Source organism: Rhea americana, unplaced genomic scaffold, assembly GCF_003343005.1.
Source record: "Rhea americana isolate MKP2758 unplaced genomic scaffold, rheAme1 scaffold_196, whole genome shotgun sequence".
NCBI lineage: Eukaryota > Metazoa > Chordata > Aves > Rheiformes > Rheidae > Rhea > Rhea americana.
Genome location: NW_028186105.1, coordinates 442,558 through 461,563, shown reverse-complemented (window position 1 = coordinate 461,563; position 19,006 = coordinate 442,558). Strand labels below are relative to the sequence as shown.

The 19,006-nt window shown below is 46.5% G+C and overlaps 1 protein-coding gene across 1 annotated transcript in view; it reads right to left on the bottom strand.

Annotated features, from left to right (window-relative positions):
- Positions 1-19,006, bottom strand: part of DNAI1 (dynein axonemal intermediate chain 1) — a 137,439-nt gene that overhangs the window by 27,388 nt on the left and 91,045 nt on the right. Inside the window, exons 17-19 of the mRNA XM_085303022.1 lie at positions 17,308-17,456; positions 16,301-16,400; positions 973-1,158 (exon numbers count right to left, since the gene is read on the bottom strand). Coding sequence (XP_085159148.1) covers positions 973-1,158; positions 16,301-16,400; positions 17,308-17,456 — 435 coding nt within the window. The remainder of the gene's footprint in view (positions 1-972; positions 1,159-16,300; positions 16,401-17,307; positions 17,457-19,006) is intronic.

Sequence of the window (19,006 nt, the reverse complement as noted above, 5' to 3'; positions counted from 1 at the left end):
TTCCAGCAGTGTCCAGCTGAAGGAACTTATTTAAAATCAGTCAAAACATTCTGGATTGACACCAGGGTGATTAGTTTCCAGCCAAAGACTACGCTTAATACAGAGGGTTAGCAGAGCGTATAAAGCCTTTGGGGATGTACTTATAAAATACGATCATCCTGAGAGATTGCTTTCTTGGATCAATTCTAAAAAGCCAGAAACAGAAAATGCTCCATTAAATGCAACATCTGGATATGAGAATTATATGCGCTTAGAAAGGGGGTTGCTTTTTACAGCAATACAGCTCATAGCTGGCTGAAGCCCAGAAAGAAAGTCTAAAAAAGGAATCTGGTGGGAGAGGTCAGCATCCTGCATGAYTGGCCCTTATGGCCAAGTGGAAAAAGGGAAAAGGGCTTGTGCATCTCATTCCTGTCATTTGAGACAAGGATCCCATGTCTTCTCATTAATGGAAGATAGTACTTGCTCATTTACAGAAGGGGTGATGTACAGTGGTCAAGGGACAAATTCTGATGATCCAGGAGAACAAGAGGACATGCAGCATGGACTCTGTAGGAGTTGTGATGGGGTTAGGACCTCTTTTACTTGATTTCAAGGAGTTTTGTAAATAAAATCCAAGTTCAGAAAAGATGTGAGCTTTGGAAAGATGTGAACCTCTGCAGAGCTTATGGGCTTGCCTGGAGCACAGTGAGAAAGTGCCTTCTCACTTTTAATTATCCCACAAACAGCAAACCCCCTTCCCACCACTTCCTGCTCCCACCTAGGAGGGAGCTGAGCCCTCCTACTTGGAGGGGAACAGAGAGCAGGATATGACATCCCAGACATCCTACTTAAAATGCTTGTGGTAATCTTAAATGGCTTACAAGTGATGGGAGCTTTGCCAACCTCATGGTACAGAAGAAGGGACAGTGAAGAGGCACTACAAGGCCTGCTGTGATTAAGTGCCTCAGCTAGAGAAATGCTGGTCATCCTTACCTTGGGCATCCTCCGCAGGTTGGGAGAGAGCTTCAGGCAGGTAACATGGCCTCGGTCATCTCCAATGATGACAACAGGGTAGACAGGGTTAAACTGGACGTGGGTTATTTTGTTTTTCTTCTTTGCCACCACTACTTGGGTGCATATAGCTTCATACTTATTAACACTCAGATCAAACACATGCGCCTGAGAAACAAAGGCAAAGAACACAAAGGGGATTAATCAGGCGAGAACATGCTCTCAGCAGAAGAACAATGCTTGGAGGAATCGCAGAAAGAAAAGGTCCTGTAGAAAGCCAGCCTCAGCACAAGATTACCATCTGCAGTCAGTGGCTTTGTCCTTTTTTAAGTAAGGACTGGGCAGAAGCTATCTGCCATTTTGAGGGACTCTCCCCATCCTGCAGGGGTTCATGGGGTGAGAGCCTGTCCCCCACTCTGGGTGTGAGTATTGTGGGGCCAAGCTGACCTGGACCAGAAAGGGCTCAGAGCCAGCACTGCTCACCCTAGAAGCCTTAATCCCCCTTCCCCATATTGCAAATAATGAGACAACTAGATGTTAAATCACAGTCTAACAAGGACAGATGCACAAAGCTAGGAACGCTGTCAAAAATACTAGTTACATTTTATTGCAGAGCTTTCCAACATTTTGGGCTTTAATAATAATTTAGGAGTCAAATCGGCAATCAAAAAGGAAAGGATGGGAACACGGACAATATGATTAGGAGTGCACTAGCAGGGTAAAGCAAGAGAAGCACAGGGAAATGAAATGTGCAGCACAGAACAGCTCGGTATGGGCAGCCCACTCCAGTCCAGCCACTTTGGATGCTGTGCCTATACAGATGTCCTTCTCCCGAGGCATTGACGAAAATGCCAGGTAAAGGCTGGCTAAACGGGAACGGCAAGCATGGAGGGAGGCAGACCCTAGGCCTTGTCCAGGAGGATTCCCACTAGAGCAGACTGTAGACCTGTGGCACTAAAACAGTAGTGACACAGACCTGCCACATCACTCATTGCATGATAACACCCATTTCATCTGACTCCAGTGGGAACAATGGTAGGTACCCAAGTAAATGTGTTAACTTAACATTACCCCCCAATAATTGCATTTAACTGTCATCATTGCTACAGCTTGCAAAAGCTAATAAAACATGACGTTCCTGTCTTCTCTGGTGCTGAAGTGAGCAGTCTCTGGCATCCTGGACTCCCACCTTGAATCCACCATGGAGACTTTCAGCCTTATGTTTCTTTTCCCTCTTCGTTTTCAGAAAAAAAAATGAGAAAGGGAACATTTTGTGCTAACAAGCACACTGGGAATATGGGGAAAATTAAGACCAAACTAGTTGCATATCTCCTGCCAGCTGTGTCCTGTTTACCAGCACTTCGGATCCAGATGAGACATATTATTTAAACACTGTGCCATGCTCACAATTTGAATCTAGGAATTAGTTTAAATCAGACGGCAGTTTAAAGCAGACACCCTATAAAAATGTATTTCAAAGAGCATGGAAGGTTTTGTAACAACTGGCTACATGTATTTTCTTATCACACACCAATGAATTGGTGGATTTTATCTGAAGCTGTGCATAACGGAGAGCTGGGCAGTCTGCAGGTGCACATGTCCCAGGCGGTCTCACATGCTGGTGTATTGCTGTAGGACTCAATGTACAGTAATTTGTGATATCCTTGGTCTGGGCTGGGGAACCATGCAAAAGCTTTACAGATACAAAAAGCAAGATGAGGAAGAATGCCTTCAGACTGAAGCAAAATAAGAGACTTCAAGACAGGGGAGAGCTTGGAAAAGGGACAGACATCCATAACAACTTATAATTCAAGACTAGAATTCAAAACCTCAGCCACAGCTGAGTCTGGAGAACCTTTCCCTTCCCCAGTTGCCAAAAGCATAGGTGGAAGCATAGATTTCAGTTTGATCCATTCAAAATACCAGTTGTGAATCTACTCCTGAAACTCGAGGTCCCACTCTCCAGCCAAGGCATTCTCCATTTCCTACCTCTAGGCATAAATAAAGGTGGCCAGCTTAGCTTGCATATTGTGCCTGAGATGTTATTGTCTCTGAAACAGAACAATCTCTCTTTTAAGTGTGCCAGTGCTCAGTGACCCATGCTCACCGAAGATTTAATTACCTGGCTTCACAGAATATACATCCCTTAATTTAGGGGCATGATTCTTCTCCCCAGTGACACAAGATCAATGCATAGTAACCTAAGGGCCTGGGAAATGCCCATTTCTTGAGTAGTATCAATTAATCTAGGGAAAAAAAGGCAACATGGAATTAGTAGCCAGGTTTCTTTTCAGGAGCAACTGCTGTTTTACAAGGCTGTCAATGCACCRCATCTTTACACCAGAGCCAGGGCTGCAGCGTAGCAAAGGTGGCATTGTCTGAACAATCAGTTTAGGAGTGCCGAGCAATGCAAATTACTCTGGGTGAGGCTGTTTTTCAAAAATGCCACTGACAGCCCAGACAAGCACAATGCCTGGACAAGAACTCGAGACCATCAGCAATACGGAGAAGGTCAAGCGCAAACAAGTTTATGAATGTTCCACTATAAAGCTCCTCTTTTATGAGCTTCTAAACAAATGGGCTTGTTTTTCTCTGCCAAGGGAATCATGGAAAAGAACAAGCTATTTCAGTTTTTCAGCTGGAAACATCAGCCTCATATCAGCTGTCAGATGCTCCAGATGGAGGGGTGGGCACCAGTGTTAGGAAGGATTTCAGAGGTTTTGACTTAGAGGCTTTCAGACATTCTTAGGGGAGGGGGAAATGTGGTCAGATCAGCATTGTTATTGGTTTTTGGTTATTGTGTTTTGGGAGAATCCTAAATCAGGTACAGGGCTTCCCACAACATTTGGGGCAGCTTCGTGGTGCTGTAAAGTAGCAGAGTTGCACAGGATCAGTACTAGTTGAAGATCTGCCTGGGGTTTGGGGCAGGGCTTTCTGCCCAAGGAATGGACRATTGAAATCCCACATCTCCTTGAGGCTCCTAGCCCCATGAGTTGCTCTGCTGGTTCAGGTTGTAGGGGGAGAGGATTACAGAGCAGGCTTCAGCTAGATCTCCCATCTCAGAGACTTACCAGCAGCACACAGCTTTTCTCTACTCCACAGCCCAGGTGGCCCTCATCCTGCTAGCCTACAGATGACTGCTTATAGGCAAAGACAGCCTCATAGGTCTCACAAGCTGAGCATTTGAGCTGCTCTCCCTGCTTGCTCCTTTTCTCCTGCTGTCTGCAGTTGTAGCCTGGCATCACTGTCCTAGTCCTGCTCAGGGATGCCCAGTGCCATGGGCAGCCTGGTGACAGACCTCAGAAACTTGGAACAAGAGAATGTGTGGCCCTGTGCTACCTCTAGTTGAATGTACTGTGAGAAGTCACCTTCCCTGCCTAATGCCACCAGCCCACTCCAGGTATATGACTGAGAGCTGCCACCTGACTCCATTCGTGCCTCGAGTATTAGCATGCCATGAAGCTGCAGCATCCTTGGTGGCCCATGACAAGGCCTCGGGTCAGCATTGGAGTGGAAGGGCAGCGCTGCCTGCACTGACACTCATATGGACACAACCAAGCTCTCTCTGCAGAGAGCAGGTGCCACTTTTCTTCTCAGGGTATGTATTCATCCAGCAGCCCCTGGATGGAAGCTGGCACCCTGACACTGTCAGGCAGCTGGTGCATTTTTGATGGGGGCTGATATCTGCTTAGTATTCATCATGTGGTGGATAAGTGTTATTAGATGCTCACTGACATACAACGTGTCAGGACATCCTGGGCTCCTACAGCTCACAGGGCAAGCCTGTTTCTATGCCTCTGGCCCCCAGTTCCTCACTCAAAACCATAGCAGCACCCACACTTTTATCTCCAGCAACAGAGCAAGGCAGTGACACCTTCCAGAATGTGACACAACTATTCAATGAATCCACAGGAAATACAGCAACTTGCTCATAGCCCTGAAAGCAGAAAGCATAGCTTTGATGGGAAACAATCTAATCCATGATGGAAACCCCACTAAAGAGCATATAACACCATGCCAGTGCACTGCTCTGTGCTGGGACACCCGTTTGGGTTTGTTACAGCATCAAGAGCTGCCTAGGAACAAAAAGCAGACCAAAGAAGTATTCTTGTTTGCACTTAGAAACCAGTGAGGGCCCCAGTGTGGATAGCCCCCTCTTTCCTGCCAGCCCTGGATGCCACTTCTCATGCTGCCTAGGCTCGCCCCAGCACTTCCCTCCCTGCTTTGAGGTGCCGGGAGGTGCTGTGCTGTAGCATGGTGGAGCCCCTTGTTTGCCTCTCCAACACATTCATCCATGAGCAGTTCAGAAACTATGGAGAAGGAGTTTCAAACCACTGATCTGTAGCCCTCAAAAAGAGTTTCCACTGTGGGGCACGATCTCAGAGAGGGACTGCAGTCTCCTGACAACAAACTTTCTTCTCTAAGATACGTTCTGCAGGTCACTTAGAAACAAACCAGGGATCCGCAGGGTCTTTGCTGCTTGCAGATCACAGCAGACACCTTCATCCTTGCTGCTAATACGCATTTATATAATGGGCATTTCAGTTCTCTTGCTACACAGTCCTGAGGAACAATATGTAGCCACTTTCTTACAGGACATAAATCAGGCTCTGAGAGCAGGAAACCTGGGAAGGGAGGGGCAGAGACAGGGAAGAAAAGGAAAGCTGAARATGGCTGAAATTGGGAAAATTTAAGAACGCTCCTTTACTCCCCTCAGCTCAGCTATTATAGCTGAGCTACATACAGCTTTTATTTATAGTCCCTGTAAAGCTGCATGCTTACCCCAAAAAAGTGCAGGAGGACATACATAACCCTCCAAATGAAGCTCAGTGAAGCAATTCCTTGCAGCATGGGGATTAATAAGCTGGCATCAATAACCGTCACAGGAAATCTGGACTCCCAGCAATGAAGTGACAGACAGTCTGACGGTAGATATGACAGGCAGATGTTCAAAGCAAACTTCTCCATGGTGCATGGACAGTAATTTCGATTAGTCAGTACCCTCTAGAGAGGAGCACTCAAGTTAACCAGATGCCCAGTTATCTCTGAGCTGGGATCAGATGAACYCTGCAACCTCTGTCAGATACTTTCTATTCAATAAGATCATGTCTAAATTACTGTCAAAGTAACAACAAGGCCTCAATGCTTGATGCATAGGCAATAATGGATATAACTGCTGTGTTACAGTTGCCGAAAATATTTGGCATAAATGAGCTGCTTTGATGCCTGACTCTTGAACAGCCAGAGGAGGAATCCAGCTCAGCCACATCCAGACCTACAGCTCCTCCATCTATGAATCATACAAATATATTCCACCTTCCAAAAAAACAGTAGCTCCTGACTGAGGCTTCGCATGGCTGCTCTATAAGCATAGCACACTGCAAGTCCAARGCTATTACTCTATCTCCAGCATCAAATCATGCTCAGAGTTTTAACTGAGTCACTTCTCCCCACCAGCTCTGCAAACTGCTTACAGTCTGAAAGTCAGACCGGTCTCTCATCCACTCAGCAGTTCCCAGCAGCTTTTTARTGACATGGACCCTGCGGTCTTTGCATTGTGCTGTCACCCACAGCCCTACGGCCTCAGCGCTACCACTAGAGGCCCACTGCATGCTGGAGCCACTTGAAATGCCAGCAACTCACTTGTGGAGGCATGGAAAGGATCCTGTCTTTGGCCAGGCTGGCCTTGCAGCTCAGGAGATCTAAGCGGAGGCAGGACATCAGCCCGGTAAGCCCAGAGAGTGATCTGGTGGAGAGCTGGATCCTCTGAATAGCACTAACCAAAGGTAATCAATCTCTCTGACAGCAGAACGAACTACTTGACTTTTATGGCCCACTAAGATGGGAACCTGAGATCTACCTTGACCTTCCCAGCCTTCATGGCATGCCTTAAACATAGGTAGGGTCTGCAATGGCCACAGTCTTTGCTGTCCTTTTCTCCAGGGCTCATGAGCTTTCAGGCCCCAGGTATGGTCCAGGCACTGGTAGCCTGCTCAGAAACATCTGAGGGTAACCAGAATCAAGACAGGGTGAGTGGGGTGCGGGACTGTATACGTGAACAGTGCAGATACCTGGTAACTTGGCAATAAAGAATAAAATCAGTGCAAGAGTGAAAGGTGAGGGATGATTTAGTATCACGCTGCCCTTTATCAGTTGGCATCTCTCTCGCTGCTTGGCTTTTATTGTCTTTGTGATGGATTTCYCTTATTTTCTTGACTGAAAATCACGATACCTCATCCATGGGCAAACCCCAGAGCTGACTTGTTTCAAACCTTAGGTAATATATTTAACAAATTGGCAGGTTGCCCCGAGCCCTCACCTAGCATCAGGTTGCCTGCCAGAGCATCCCAAAGACACATGGTGAGCAAAGCAGCCCCAGTTTGCACTGAGACCAAGTTGCCATGAAGTGGAGGCCTTATTTATGTGCTTGTTATATTCCCACTACAGCCAGGACAAGCTATGAAGCAGCTCCAAAACATTTAATCTCCTTCAGAGGATGTTTCCAAGTTATACATAAGTTTTTTTAAGACATTCCTTGGTCCCTCCAATGCACGGGGTCATCAGGGGCCCAGCAGGAGCAAAAGGGAACCTGACTCAGGAAAGAAACGTTCATCAGCTCCCTGCTTCTGCAAGGAGGCTGCAGTAATCCTGCCCCARTGCCAGCCCCAAATAGGGGTGCAGAGAGCAGGCCCAACGCACCCTTCTGACTCACAGCACCCCAGCCCGCTGCCAGGGGTGATGTAACAGGGAATAGCATGCCTGGGTTGTTAGGCTTAATATCTCAGGGASGGCCTCACTTTAGGACTGTGTCTCTCAGTTTTTTCTCATTCAGCAGGAACTGGGCTGCTCCTGATTCGACATAGCAGGAAAACAGCATCAGGCTCAGCTGATTTGACTCAGCTGCCATGAGCCAGTAAGAAGCCAAAGCTTCAGCATACAGGAGAAGAGCTGTTATTCATTCAGCTAGGCTGATGACCAGAGATCTGACCACCCAACCTCTTCAGAAAACGCAGTTATATTGTTTTACAATAGTGTGCTTGTTTATCCTAGCTAATTTCTATGCCAGTTACTACTTTCTGCCAACCTGATTCTGCTCTGATAGTCTTAGTGATTAGAATCATCTCTTTCATATCTCTGTCCTGCTCCTGAGTGCTGCTGTCTAGTACTAAGCAGCTGCTACATCCTATGCCAGAGCTGATGCTCTTCAGTTTAGTCTAATATGATTCTATCATGTTACCTATGACTCTTTTTTTTTTCCTGTTTAACATTAATAGCATGCTTTGGAATGAATCACAAATCAAGCTAATGTTTCTTACACCTCCTCACACACTCTCCTTTTATTCTTCAGCTTTGTACTAAATTCAATTTGTTACTTTCCAAACCAGTTCTGAAAGGTGTAAGCCAAACAGAGAAATTAATCTGTGCTGAACTCCTGAGATAACTAGGCTGATAACAGCACCAAGCACTTCTGTGCTACACTGCAATCTCTTCTGTAACAGCAGAGATGACTCTTCCTTTGAGACCAGCATCCAAAGCTCAGCTTGAGCCCTGCTTGTGCTCGTGGGGAAATTCCCCATTGCATCTCCCYGGGTTTGTCTCCACAGCTGCGACTCAGAAGTACAGCTGCCGTGTGTTTGCAAGAGCGTGGCAACACAGGCAATCCCCAGCCCCAGCCAGCTTTGTAGCCCTGCTGCTTCCCCAATTAGTGCTCATTTCATATTGCACATTTGGTTTCTGTCTTTATTGAATTTCATCTCACCGATTGCAAACTGCTGCTGAGGTTGTCAAGCTCATTTACAGTCCCAGTTCTGCCTCCAAAGCACTTGTAAGTCCTGTCTGATTAGTCCCATCCAAACTGCTGCTGGGTTTCAGTGCCAGCCCAGATCCCTGAAGCACCCCTAGTTGCACTGCTCACCCTGCTGAGGATGGGTTTCCACTGTGTTACATTCACCTTCTCACCTGCAGCGTGGTTTTCTCACTTTCTCACTTGCAGCATGGCAACAGCATTCCTGAAGTCAACCTCTATTGTGTCTACATCCTCTGACCTACCTAGCCTGTTACTGTCAAAAACTGAATTCGACTGGTTTTGTATCATATGGCATTATTAAAAACTTACTAAACCGGCTGCTCCTCGATCTGCCAGGGCTTACAAATACATTGTTCAATGATTTGTTCCAGGATAATATTTAAGTCACCTAATTTCTCCAAAAATGTTGTCCTCCTGAGTACTTGACTGAGTACAAACCAACACTAATTTCAAGTTATTACAAAAATGCAAACAATTAAGGTTTTGCTGTATTGCATGCAGTAGAACAGACAGCTAGGTGCTTTCAGCATGGTAATGGTCCTAATGCCAATCATCCCCACCCGCAAGTTCAAACCTAAGTGAGGGTATTATAGGTAAGAGCAGAGAAGCAGCTAGGAGCAGCTTTCTAAACTGTCTTGGTTACTCCTGATGGGCTCAGTGCCCCTGGTAGATTTTCATGTAAAGTCAAGCAGGTTTATCAAAGAAATCTTTGGAGATGCTGTACAAACCATTTGTTCACTCAGATATGTTCATACAAGCAGAAGAGTACAAACTCAGTTCCCGTGCTCTAGGTGACCCTGCTGAGCAGGGAGGCTGGACTAGATGATCGCTGGAGGTCCCTTCCAACCTTACTGATTCTATGATTCTATGTTTCTGTGTGGCTAAATGACTTAATCGCAGTAGGCTGTTTGGGTTAAAAGGATATATTTCACGTCCTGAAAGAGCAGTAGCTCTAGTAACAAAAAAATGGGCCAAGAGGATCTGTGTAAGAAACAATCCCTGTAAAGCCACCAGTGAAAAAGGTTTAAAATCACTGGTTTGACTTTGCACTGAAACTTGCTACAGCGCTCACAAAGCCACCTTACCCGTGACTTGGTAACTAACGGGCATGAGGCAGCAAAGAGCAGTGTCCCGAGCCGCCTCACGCACAGCTTCAGCTTCAGAGCCCACCAGAGCACTCTGTAGAGCAGCAGGAGCTGCAGCAGGATAGAGGTCCTGCTCAGGTCCTGCAGGGACACACCAAGGTCTCCTGGGCCTCCTTTCTTTTCCCAGAGCAGCTGCTGAGGGAAAGGAATCACAGAGCAGAGCGCCTGATGGCTGGGGGGTGAGAAGGGAACCCCAAGGACAAGAAAGCCTGCCCAGCGCGGAGCAAGTGGAGGGCAGCATTAAGCCAGGGACACTGCTCATCTACTTCATTCAGCTCTGACGTGTCACCAGCCCCTTGCTTTAGAGCAGATGTGACTCTCCCCAGCAGCTCACATTAATCTCAAGGATTCAGTGGGGAATGAGAGGGAGCCTTTTTGTGGTAGAAGAAAATGAGCGGTTTTACCAGAAAACAACCACTTTGCTGCAAAAGCCGCTTAGAAGCCGTTTTTAGAAAGTCCCTGCCCACTTTAGACTACTTGGAGGCCCTCCCAGGCGAGCGCAAAAGGGACCTSCACTCGTGTAGTGTTTTTGCACCCCAGCTATTGCCCTGGCCACGGCACAGAGAGCAGCAAGAGGTCCCGCTCCCAGCAGAGCAGGGCTACGGGCAGCCCCACGAGGCCTGGATGGGCTGCAGCTGGACTGGGGGAGAAGGGAGCGAGGGGGTGCAGACAGCACAGCTGGAGACACCCGGGGAAAGGGCACTGCTGCTGGYGGGCAGGAGGAAAGGCTCAGACACGGCAGGGACATTTGGAGCGGTGAGGGGTTCGTGATCAGAGCTCCCTTGGGCACAAGCACTAATGCTGAGATACCTGCTGGCAGACCTGATTCATGCTCCACAGGGAGGGCAGGATTGGGTCCAAAATACCCAGGGAAATATTTGCAAAGCTGGAAGGCTCAGCAAACCTTTTATCTGCAAAATCTTCCAGCATTTTAAAGACAGAAATGGGCTTTTGCCTTTGGTCAGCATTAAATAGGCAGCAAGTTTCTGAGAACTGCTCTAAGAACAGACACTGATGCCAGTACTAAACAAGTATTTCTCTCCTAGCAGGGAGAGGATGGGTCCCGAGCTGGCAGACATTTCTTCAGCATCTTATATTATAAATGAGATACAACAGGAACCTAGTCTTCAAGATTTCTCAAAGCATTTGCTCAGTAAAATATGTTTACATAAGCAAGAAAGGGCATACTTGCTTCCTGAGCAACACAAAACATTAGCTAATTTCCTGAAGGTTTGGGCCATTTCAAGTATTTCATATCTTGAAAGGTCAACAGCTTCAGTAAAGGGGGAAAAGCCTGGGAGCGTATGTCTGAGCAGCTCTCTCTGCAGAGTGTACACTTGGATGGCATTTATCTTGAGGCTATCAATATTTACTAAGGGCAGCTATAACATCACCCTGCTTTCACTGCATTAGACATGAAGGACACAGCCACTATCTCACAAAAACATGAGAGTAAATGGACTTGAACTTAATACATGCTCCTGAGCCACCTGCTCTAAAACTCCCAGGGTCCTCTTCTCTCAAAAGGATGCTCCATAGTGTCCCAGGATCACAGGTCAGAAGGGATCTCCAGAAGTCTCTTGTCCAAGCTCCTTCCCAAAGCAGGCTCAGCATTGACATCAGATGAGGTTGCTCAGGGCTCTACTTAGTCTACTCTTGAAACCTCCAAGCAGCAGAGAGAAYATAACCTCCCTGACATCGTTCAAAACTGTTGACCGCTTGCTGCCTGCTATGTTGCCTTTCCAGCAGATGTCAGGGAGGCAAAATCAGGGGCAGCAATACAGAGACTTTAAAGAATCGTGGCTTCTAGGCAGAGGAGTGGTGCAGCCTTCACTATCATATCCCAAAGCTATCTAGACCATACACACTGTGAGAAAGTGAGTCTTTTAAAAAAATCACATCATTATGCTCCATTTAGTTTCCTTCCTAATCCCTCCTAACAGGTCTATCTGTATCTTCTTTTGTGTTCCAACCTTCAGCAAGAATGGAGAATATCACCTGACATGTCCTGAAACCTCCCAGGCCGCAGAGCGCTAGCAGCCTGCAGTCTTGCTCACAGATCATGGTGCAACGTTCCTGTCACCCTCTGAAGTGAGGATGCTGTTACAGCCATTGCAGGGGGCAGCTGCGGCCCATAGCTGTCYGGGGACACTTGTCACATGGGTATCTTTGGCTTTGTTATCAGTGGTAAYAATCATCCTGAATTCAGCATGAGAAGGAATCCACATGTTCAAAGTAAGCCAGACTTGGAGGTCTATGGCATTGGCCTTGTAGAGCACAACCTGCCAACACCATCTCCTTACATAAGGAAASTAAGTACAAAAAAATTCCCAGGTGGAAAATTTCAGGTATCCAATTCCCACTTTAACATGTTTCATTGTCTACTTCTGCTTTAAGTGTAAGTAAGATGGGGCCAAAGCAAACTCCCAAGGTGAATCCTGCTGACTGCTGCAGGGACTGAATTCCTCTCCTCCCCATTTTCATGCCCTCTGTCCTTGCCATGAGCTGACCAGTGTCCCCAGATCTCCCTCTCTTGTGCCCTAAATGTGGAAGTCCAAGCATCCAACTCCACCTCCACGGTTTTTTATATGCAAAGCAGGTTTCTCATCCCAGCTAGCTTTTTTTCTCCACGTCAGGTTTTTGCCATCTACAACCTAAAACCACTAAAATATGGTGTTCTCTAATCTCATTTTATTTCAGCGTCATCACATCAGCATCTGCACCCCAGCCACTGAAGCAGCAGGCAGCCTGGAGGGATCGGCAGAACTGCTGCCAGTTGACTGAGCTGCAGGACTCATATTTAGAAACACAAGGTCTCTCCACCTGTCTGTTTTAGGAACCACTGTGGAGCCTTCAAGGAAAGTAAGTGTCATCTGAGATGCAATCACAGAGCTAACTGCAGCAGACTTAGCAAACTGACTGAAACCAAAGCTGAATGTTCATTAACAGCCACCCCCAGTGTATCAGGTGGAGACCAGCTTCCATAAAAGCAGCTGGCTGTCCAGTCCCTTTAAAATCAGGCCACTTATTTAGACACCTAGGTATAGATTTAGGAGTTTGTTCAGACAGTGTTGGCACGGATGCGTACATCTCAGGGATCATTTCATTTTATCTCAATTTTCATTGCAAATCATTCATGCTCATTCTGAAATAAAACTGCCATCAGGCAGAGCAGGATACTAAGGCAATTACCTAGAACATGATAAAGGGGAACAGCAGCAGCCAGTGTCCATTGCACCRGCTACAGCACGTGTACGCTCAGGTTATTTATGAAGAGATGGTGCTGTCTGGAGCAGATGCCCTGCTGGCAATGATCATGATTTATCATAATTCCCATGATAATTATACCTTTCCTTAAATCCTCACCTCCTGGAGTAATAGGATTGTGAGCTTTTTACCTCACAATTAGCCTCATTTTTTAAAAAATACCCTGATTCTCAAGCCAGTATTATGAGCTGGGGGGCTGATTCACACATTTTGGACGCATAGAATCAACTTAAGTAAGACAGTGTGTTTTTCAAAACATGTCAAGCATCCCTTTAAGACTGCAATTAGGGCCTGAGTTTTAAAACCACCTCCAGGCAACCTTCAAGTTGTGCAGACATAATTACATGTGGATACAAAGCTAGTGGCTGTTTCTGAACAAGAGATCTTTAATGTTTTATTCTATGGTTGCATGTCCCGTAGTTTTCTGTAGCCTCTTAACATAGATTTTTCCCAGCATTAATGGAGCCTGCCCTTTGCTAGGCACTGAGTTAATYTCCACAAGTTAGTTCTGTTACAAAGTGGAGAATATCCAGGAATCGAAAGGCTGTAAACAACTATTTACCCTACTTCCACTGCAGATCTAAAAGGTTATGTTTAAAAAAGAAATTAAACTATATTTCAGGYTTACCCTGCTGCAATCAACATGGCTAGTGGCTAGAGGAGGGGACCAGGATTTCTATCATCAGCATCAGTCCTGGCCAATCTACTGCAATGGGAAGGCAACTCTTGCCTGGACCTTTCCTGTCAGACAACCCAATGCCGGGCTGCTCCTGGCTGAGGATCACTGTTCTGAGAGTTCAGGATAAAAGAATTAAATGATCCTGATTAGGATATCATGGATGTGGTGCTCCCAAACCAGCTACTCTTCTGTCTTAGCCCTGTCTCATTCTCATACAAACTCCAGGCCAGCGGATGATGCAGCTAATGTGACTCTGCAACAACACAACTTGAGTCACRGCAGCAGTGGCTAAGACAAGCTAGAGGTGGGATGGAAAAATCTCATGAAAAAAACTCTGGTCAAATCCAAAGGAGCTTCTGTGTAGTTGATAAAGCCCTAACAAAGAGTGTGGCCCAAGTGAGTAGCCTGAAACCTCCCTGGAGATGAGTGGTCGCTGCAGAACCTTGACTGTGTAARTAAGACATCCAAGTACAGCCAGCACTCACACTACATCTGCTCGCGCTGCCCAGGGTGTATCACTGCCTGCAAACAGCCCCATCTTCTTTCCCACATTAGGCACCAGGCCACACCGGGGTGCCCACCCCAGTTGTCTGCTGCTCACCCCAGCAATCWGTCCAAGCTGTGAACCCCTGCAGGACTCTTGCTAGGTTTGGAGAGGTCACACAACTCCTTTGGGGAATGAGTCAAAGGATGTTTAGGCATTAGCAACACAGGATATTTAGSTCCTTCATTTGGCGTATAGGAAAAGCGACAGATCCATGAACAAAGGGTCAAATCACGATCACAACTTGGCAGCAACGCGAAAAGCAACAACACTGTTTTCTGCAGGCTGCAGCATCCTGAACTTCCCTGGGAGACCATGTGCTCCAGTACAGATGATATTTCCATTACTTAGCTCGGGAGAGACAAATTCACAGCCCAAGCCATGATATCAGTGAAATTAATTTTTTCTATAGCAAAAAGGTTAAACTGCAATAAAGTTGTTGAGGCACCGATTCACTGATACAGATATATAAAGGCCATCTTTTTGCTACAGTAATTTGGCCAAGCCATGCAGACTTTCCATTTACGCCAGCAGAACATGCAGCCCATGGTGACAAAGCAATGTGGTCTTACAGTACAAAAACAGTGTTGACAGACAGCCATGTGTCCTGGCTGCTTGCCAGACCTGAATTAACCATCTGAGCTACTAGGATGGATGGCTAGGGGCAAAACTATAACTACCATCATCCCAACATTAGGATTGTTCTAAGTACTTCATTACCAAGTCATTACTCTTGGAGATAGCCTCTCACAATAGGAAAAATGCTAATCTCATTTTATCTAATTGGAACAAAGTTCTATTGGCTGGCCCTGAGCCTATTGCTATAATTGATTTTTTAATATCAATATAAACATGTACGTGAGTACATAGTCTGCTGCTTCCTTATGCCTTGGAGGTTTGGGAGCAATGCTCGGATGTAAGATGGTGCTGGGGGTGCTCTGCTCTGCAGTATCATTTCTCCACCCTTATGGATACATTGGTTAATGAGCCGATTTCATATAGAAGGAGGTATGTGTTTTATCTCTTTGCCTTTACCCCCTGCAAGCTGCACATGTGCACTGCTAAGGTCAACGTGAGAAGAAGCAGGGAGYTGTGTGAGTGTGCCATGCTTGCCTCAGCACAGAGGGAGCAGTGTAGAAAGGAATGAGCAATTCATGCCCAGGGATATACATGCCAAGGACATGAAAGCATAGGAAAAAGCAGCCTGTTCCCTGTCCTGCTTTCCACTCTGTTCTCTGACTATCTCCAGTCCCTGGAGCAAGAGGAACAAACCAGGTCTGCAGGGAGGCTTGACTTACTTATGCTAGGGGTTGTGTTTGGTCACTGAAAAGCACCTGTGCTTAGAGGACAGGGGAAATTTGCATCAGTGAAGGGTTTATCAAGGCTGCAGTGAGATGTGCATTTGATCCTTAGCATCTCCTAAAGCCTTCAAATTTCTGATTTAGCACAAACCACAGAATTTGCACYACTGCAGTGCAGTTGAGAGATTTCTGGCCTTGTAGCTTGTATGAGTATGGTAGGTCTTAGGGAAGAAGGAATAAGAAATGCTGTTGCCTAGGTTTCCTCACCTCTGTTGCTTTATGACTTCTGTGTCCTAAGAAATCACGTTCAGTAAAAATGAACTGATAGTGTTTAGGATGTGGAGCTACCAAAAGAGCCCTGATCTCTCTAGGCAAGCAGCACACACTTCAGGCAATTCAGTCCCTGAATTCAGTTCAGTTGCTGTGATGGGTTGCTGCTGGCAGAAGATCCTCAGCTCCCCAAGGTGCTTGGCCAGGTTTGGGCTCGCCTTTCCTCCGTGCACAACCCTAAACTCTCCTGACTTTCTCCCAGATTGAATCAGAGCAGTGTTGCTCCCAGCCTCTTACCTTGCCATCAGTGGTGACCGCAGCAAAGACAGTGGAGGAGTAAGGGGACCAGGCAACATCCCCAACAGCAGAATTCAGGTCATAAATAAACATCGGAGTCCTGGAAAGAGAGACGAAGGGAGAAGAGCTCATTTAAACTTATGCCACTCTGGAAGTGAAATACAGATATAAACACTTTGATGCTGCAGCCTGGTGGGCTGTGCTGTTCAAAGCCAACTGCAGAAGTGAGGGATGGGATATTTCCCTATGTCAGCTATCAGTCAGCACTTGAGCAAAAGGCCCCAGAAGGCAAAGGAAARCTGAGTATCCACCAAAACAGGCCTGGATTGGTCCCAGTGTGATAAGCAGAAAGGCAGCTCATTTCTTCTTTCTGGAAGCACTTTGAAAGCTTCCCTCTGCACACACAGTGAGATGGAGTTTCTCTGGTTAATGATCATCATACGGGAAAAACTGATTTCCCTCTCTGGACCTCTGACAATACCATTGAATATTAGAGCAGTATTGGCAACAGGAAATATTTGACTCTGACTGATTTACAACAAAATCAATTTCCTGATTGAAACCAGACATTCCTCAACCACTAACCCTGAACTTCATTAGGTATTTTTAAATATTCCTTTCTTTTTTCTTTTTTTTTGCCTCTCTGGCTCTCAAGAGGTTTCTGGCCCCCGAGGCCATATGCCAGCACATGACATTTCTTTGTATCATTGCTGCAGAGGAAAAATCCAGCCACAGAAGGTGCTGTCTGAAGAAAGGCAGGTCCAAAGCAAAGCAGTTAAGCTCTGTGCTGAGCTGTGCCACTTGGCCAATCTCTGGGACAGACTATGTTAAGGAGGGCAAATCTGATTCTTCAGCCCCAAACAAGGTAGATAAGAGAGTAATTAGCAATATGTCCAGTAAACGGGGAAACTGTGACTGAGATTCAAGTAKAGTCAACATCTGCAGCCTGCATCTCAGCCTGGATGAGGACGACCTTCCCAACCACACTAGGACCCAGCAGGACCTACTTGATGGTGTGATCCCAGATCTTGACTGTCCAGTCAGAACTACAGGAAATGAAGACCTTCATATGGTAGGGATTCCAGCTGACTGCATCCACAGCCATGTGATGGGCTTCAAACACATCCAGAAACTGGCTTGAATAGCATTTTGAACACTGCAATGGAAAGAACTAGACAGTAACTAGAYCTTCCTCTGGAGCTGGTATTCTTGGATAAAAATGTTTGTGAATACTTATGAGGCCTGCCAGGCTCTGAGGGGGGTAGTACCCAGAGGCACTACAGAAACCAAATCATTTAGCACATGCTGTTTCACCCCACTGGCAGGAAAAACTGAGCAYCTCTCTGCTGGGCATGAGGACTGGAGCCAAAGATGTGTTTAATTTACAGCTGGAGCCATGCTGCGGAGCCCATTCTCCACTGCAGAAACTCCATCACCTTCCTGCAAGCCTGGGCTCCTGGGGCATCTCGAGAGAGGCAGGAAAAAACAGCTGTTATGTTGCACAGGAGCGCATAGCCCGATCTAGGTCATTCCTTATCTCTAACAGCAGTTGGTAGAAGATGCTCAAGGAAAAGCCTAAGAAATGGCATAGGGACAGAGTGCTTCCTCCTCCAGCCATAAGCCCCCAGTCCTSTGGGTCAGCAGTTTAGGATATGCCGAATGGGAATCTGCATCTGGACTGTTGCATTTAATACTGGCAGAAATGCTGCTCTCAGCTAGAGCATAAGCCATAGGAATGAACTGTCAGACCCTCTGAGGGATTTTGGAAACATGCCACAAGTTCCTGCCCTGCCATCATCCTGCAACAGCCCATACCAAGAGCCTGCTTTGTCACACAGCTATGACCTGTAACCCTTCCTCTTGCACCAAYGTGTTGGGCCACCCCACAACGCAGCCAACAGCAGCCTGCAAATGGGACAAACACTGGTATGCATGCAAGTGCCAGCCCAGCAGCACCACAGCTGTGGCTGCTACTGAATGGCAAAACAGAGGACGTGAGCAAGAACTAGAAAACATTTGGGGTCCTTGGAAAAGTCACTTGGTGCGTAAGTTAACGTAGCAGGAGGAGAAATTAAAATCTGCTTGTCTGCACTAGCAGGATGTGGAACTTGATCCAGATCCAGATCTCCGTCAGTTCTGCATTCACAGAGAAGTGAGGTTATTGTCCCCAACTCTCCTCCCCACAGAGGAGACAGGAGGCTTCTTTCATCAGCAGCAAGGACCCTTCTCTGATAAGGAAAGTCCTCTTGGCTGTGTGCTGACAYGTGAGCCACATCCATGTAGTAAGCGTGGGTTCAATTCACTCTGCCTCAGTACAGCTACTGAAGGGACTGTTCAGGACCTTTCTTTATTCCCTAATGCAGGAATACATCATCTGCCAGAGCAGCAGGACTGCTGAAGTGTTAAYGTGAATTTAATTCTTGCACACTAAAGCTTGACTGCACAGACTCTAACTAATCRTGAGGCTTAATTCTTTATTACACATTACTGTTTATTACATTCACTGTCTGTGTACTTGGCCTTTTTTATTTCCAATGCCCTTATGCACTAGGACAGGTACTGAATTCAGGATGCTAAAATGAGTTCCTGGGAGGCCTGCTACAGTGGGCAATGGGAATAYGGCTCATGCTCTACTGAGATATACTGGCAGGAGGAGGTGGTGTCTGTAGCTTGCTGATAGTTTGGTACATACACTGTCACTGAGCT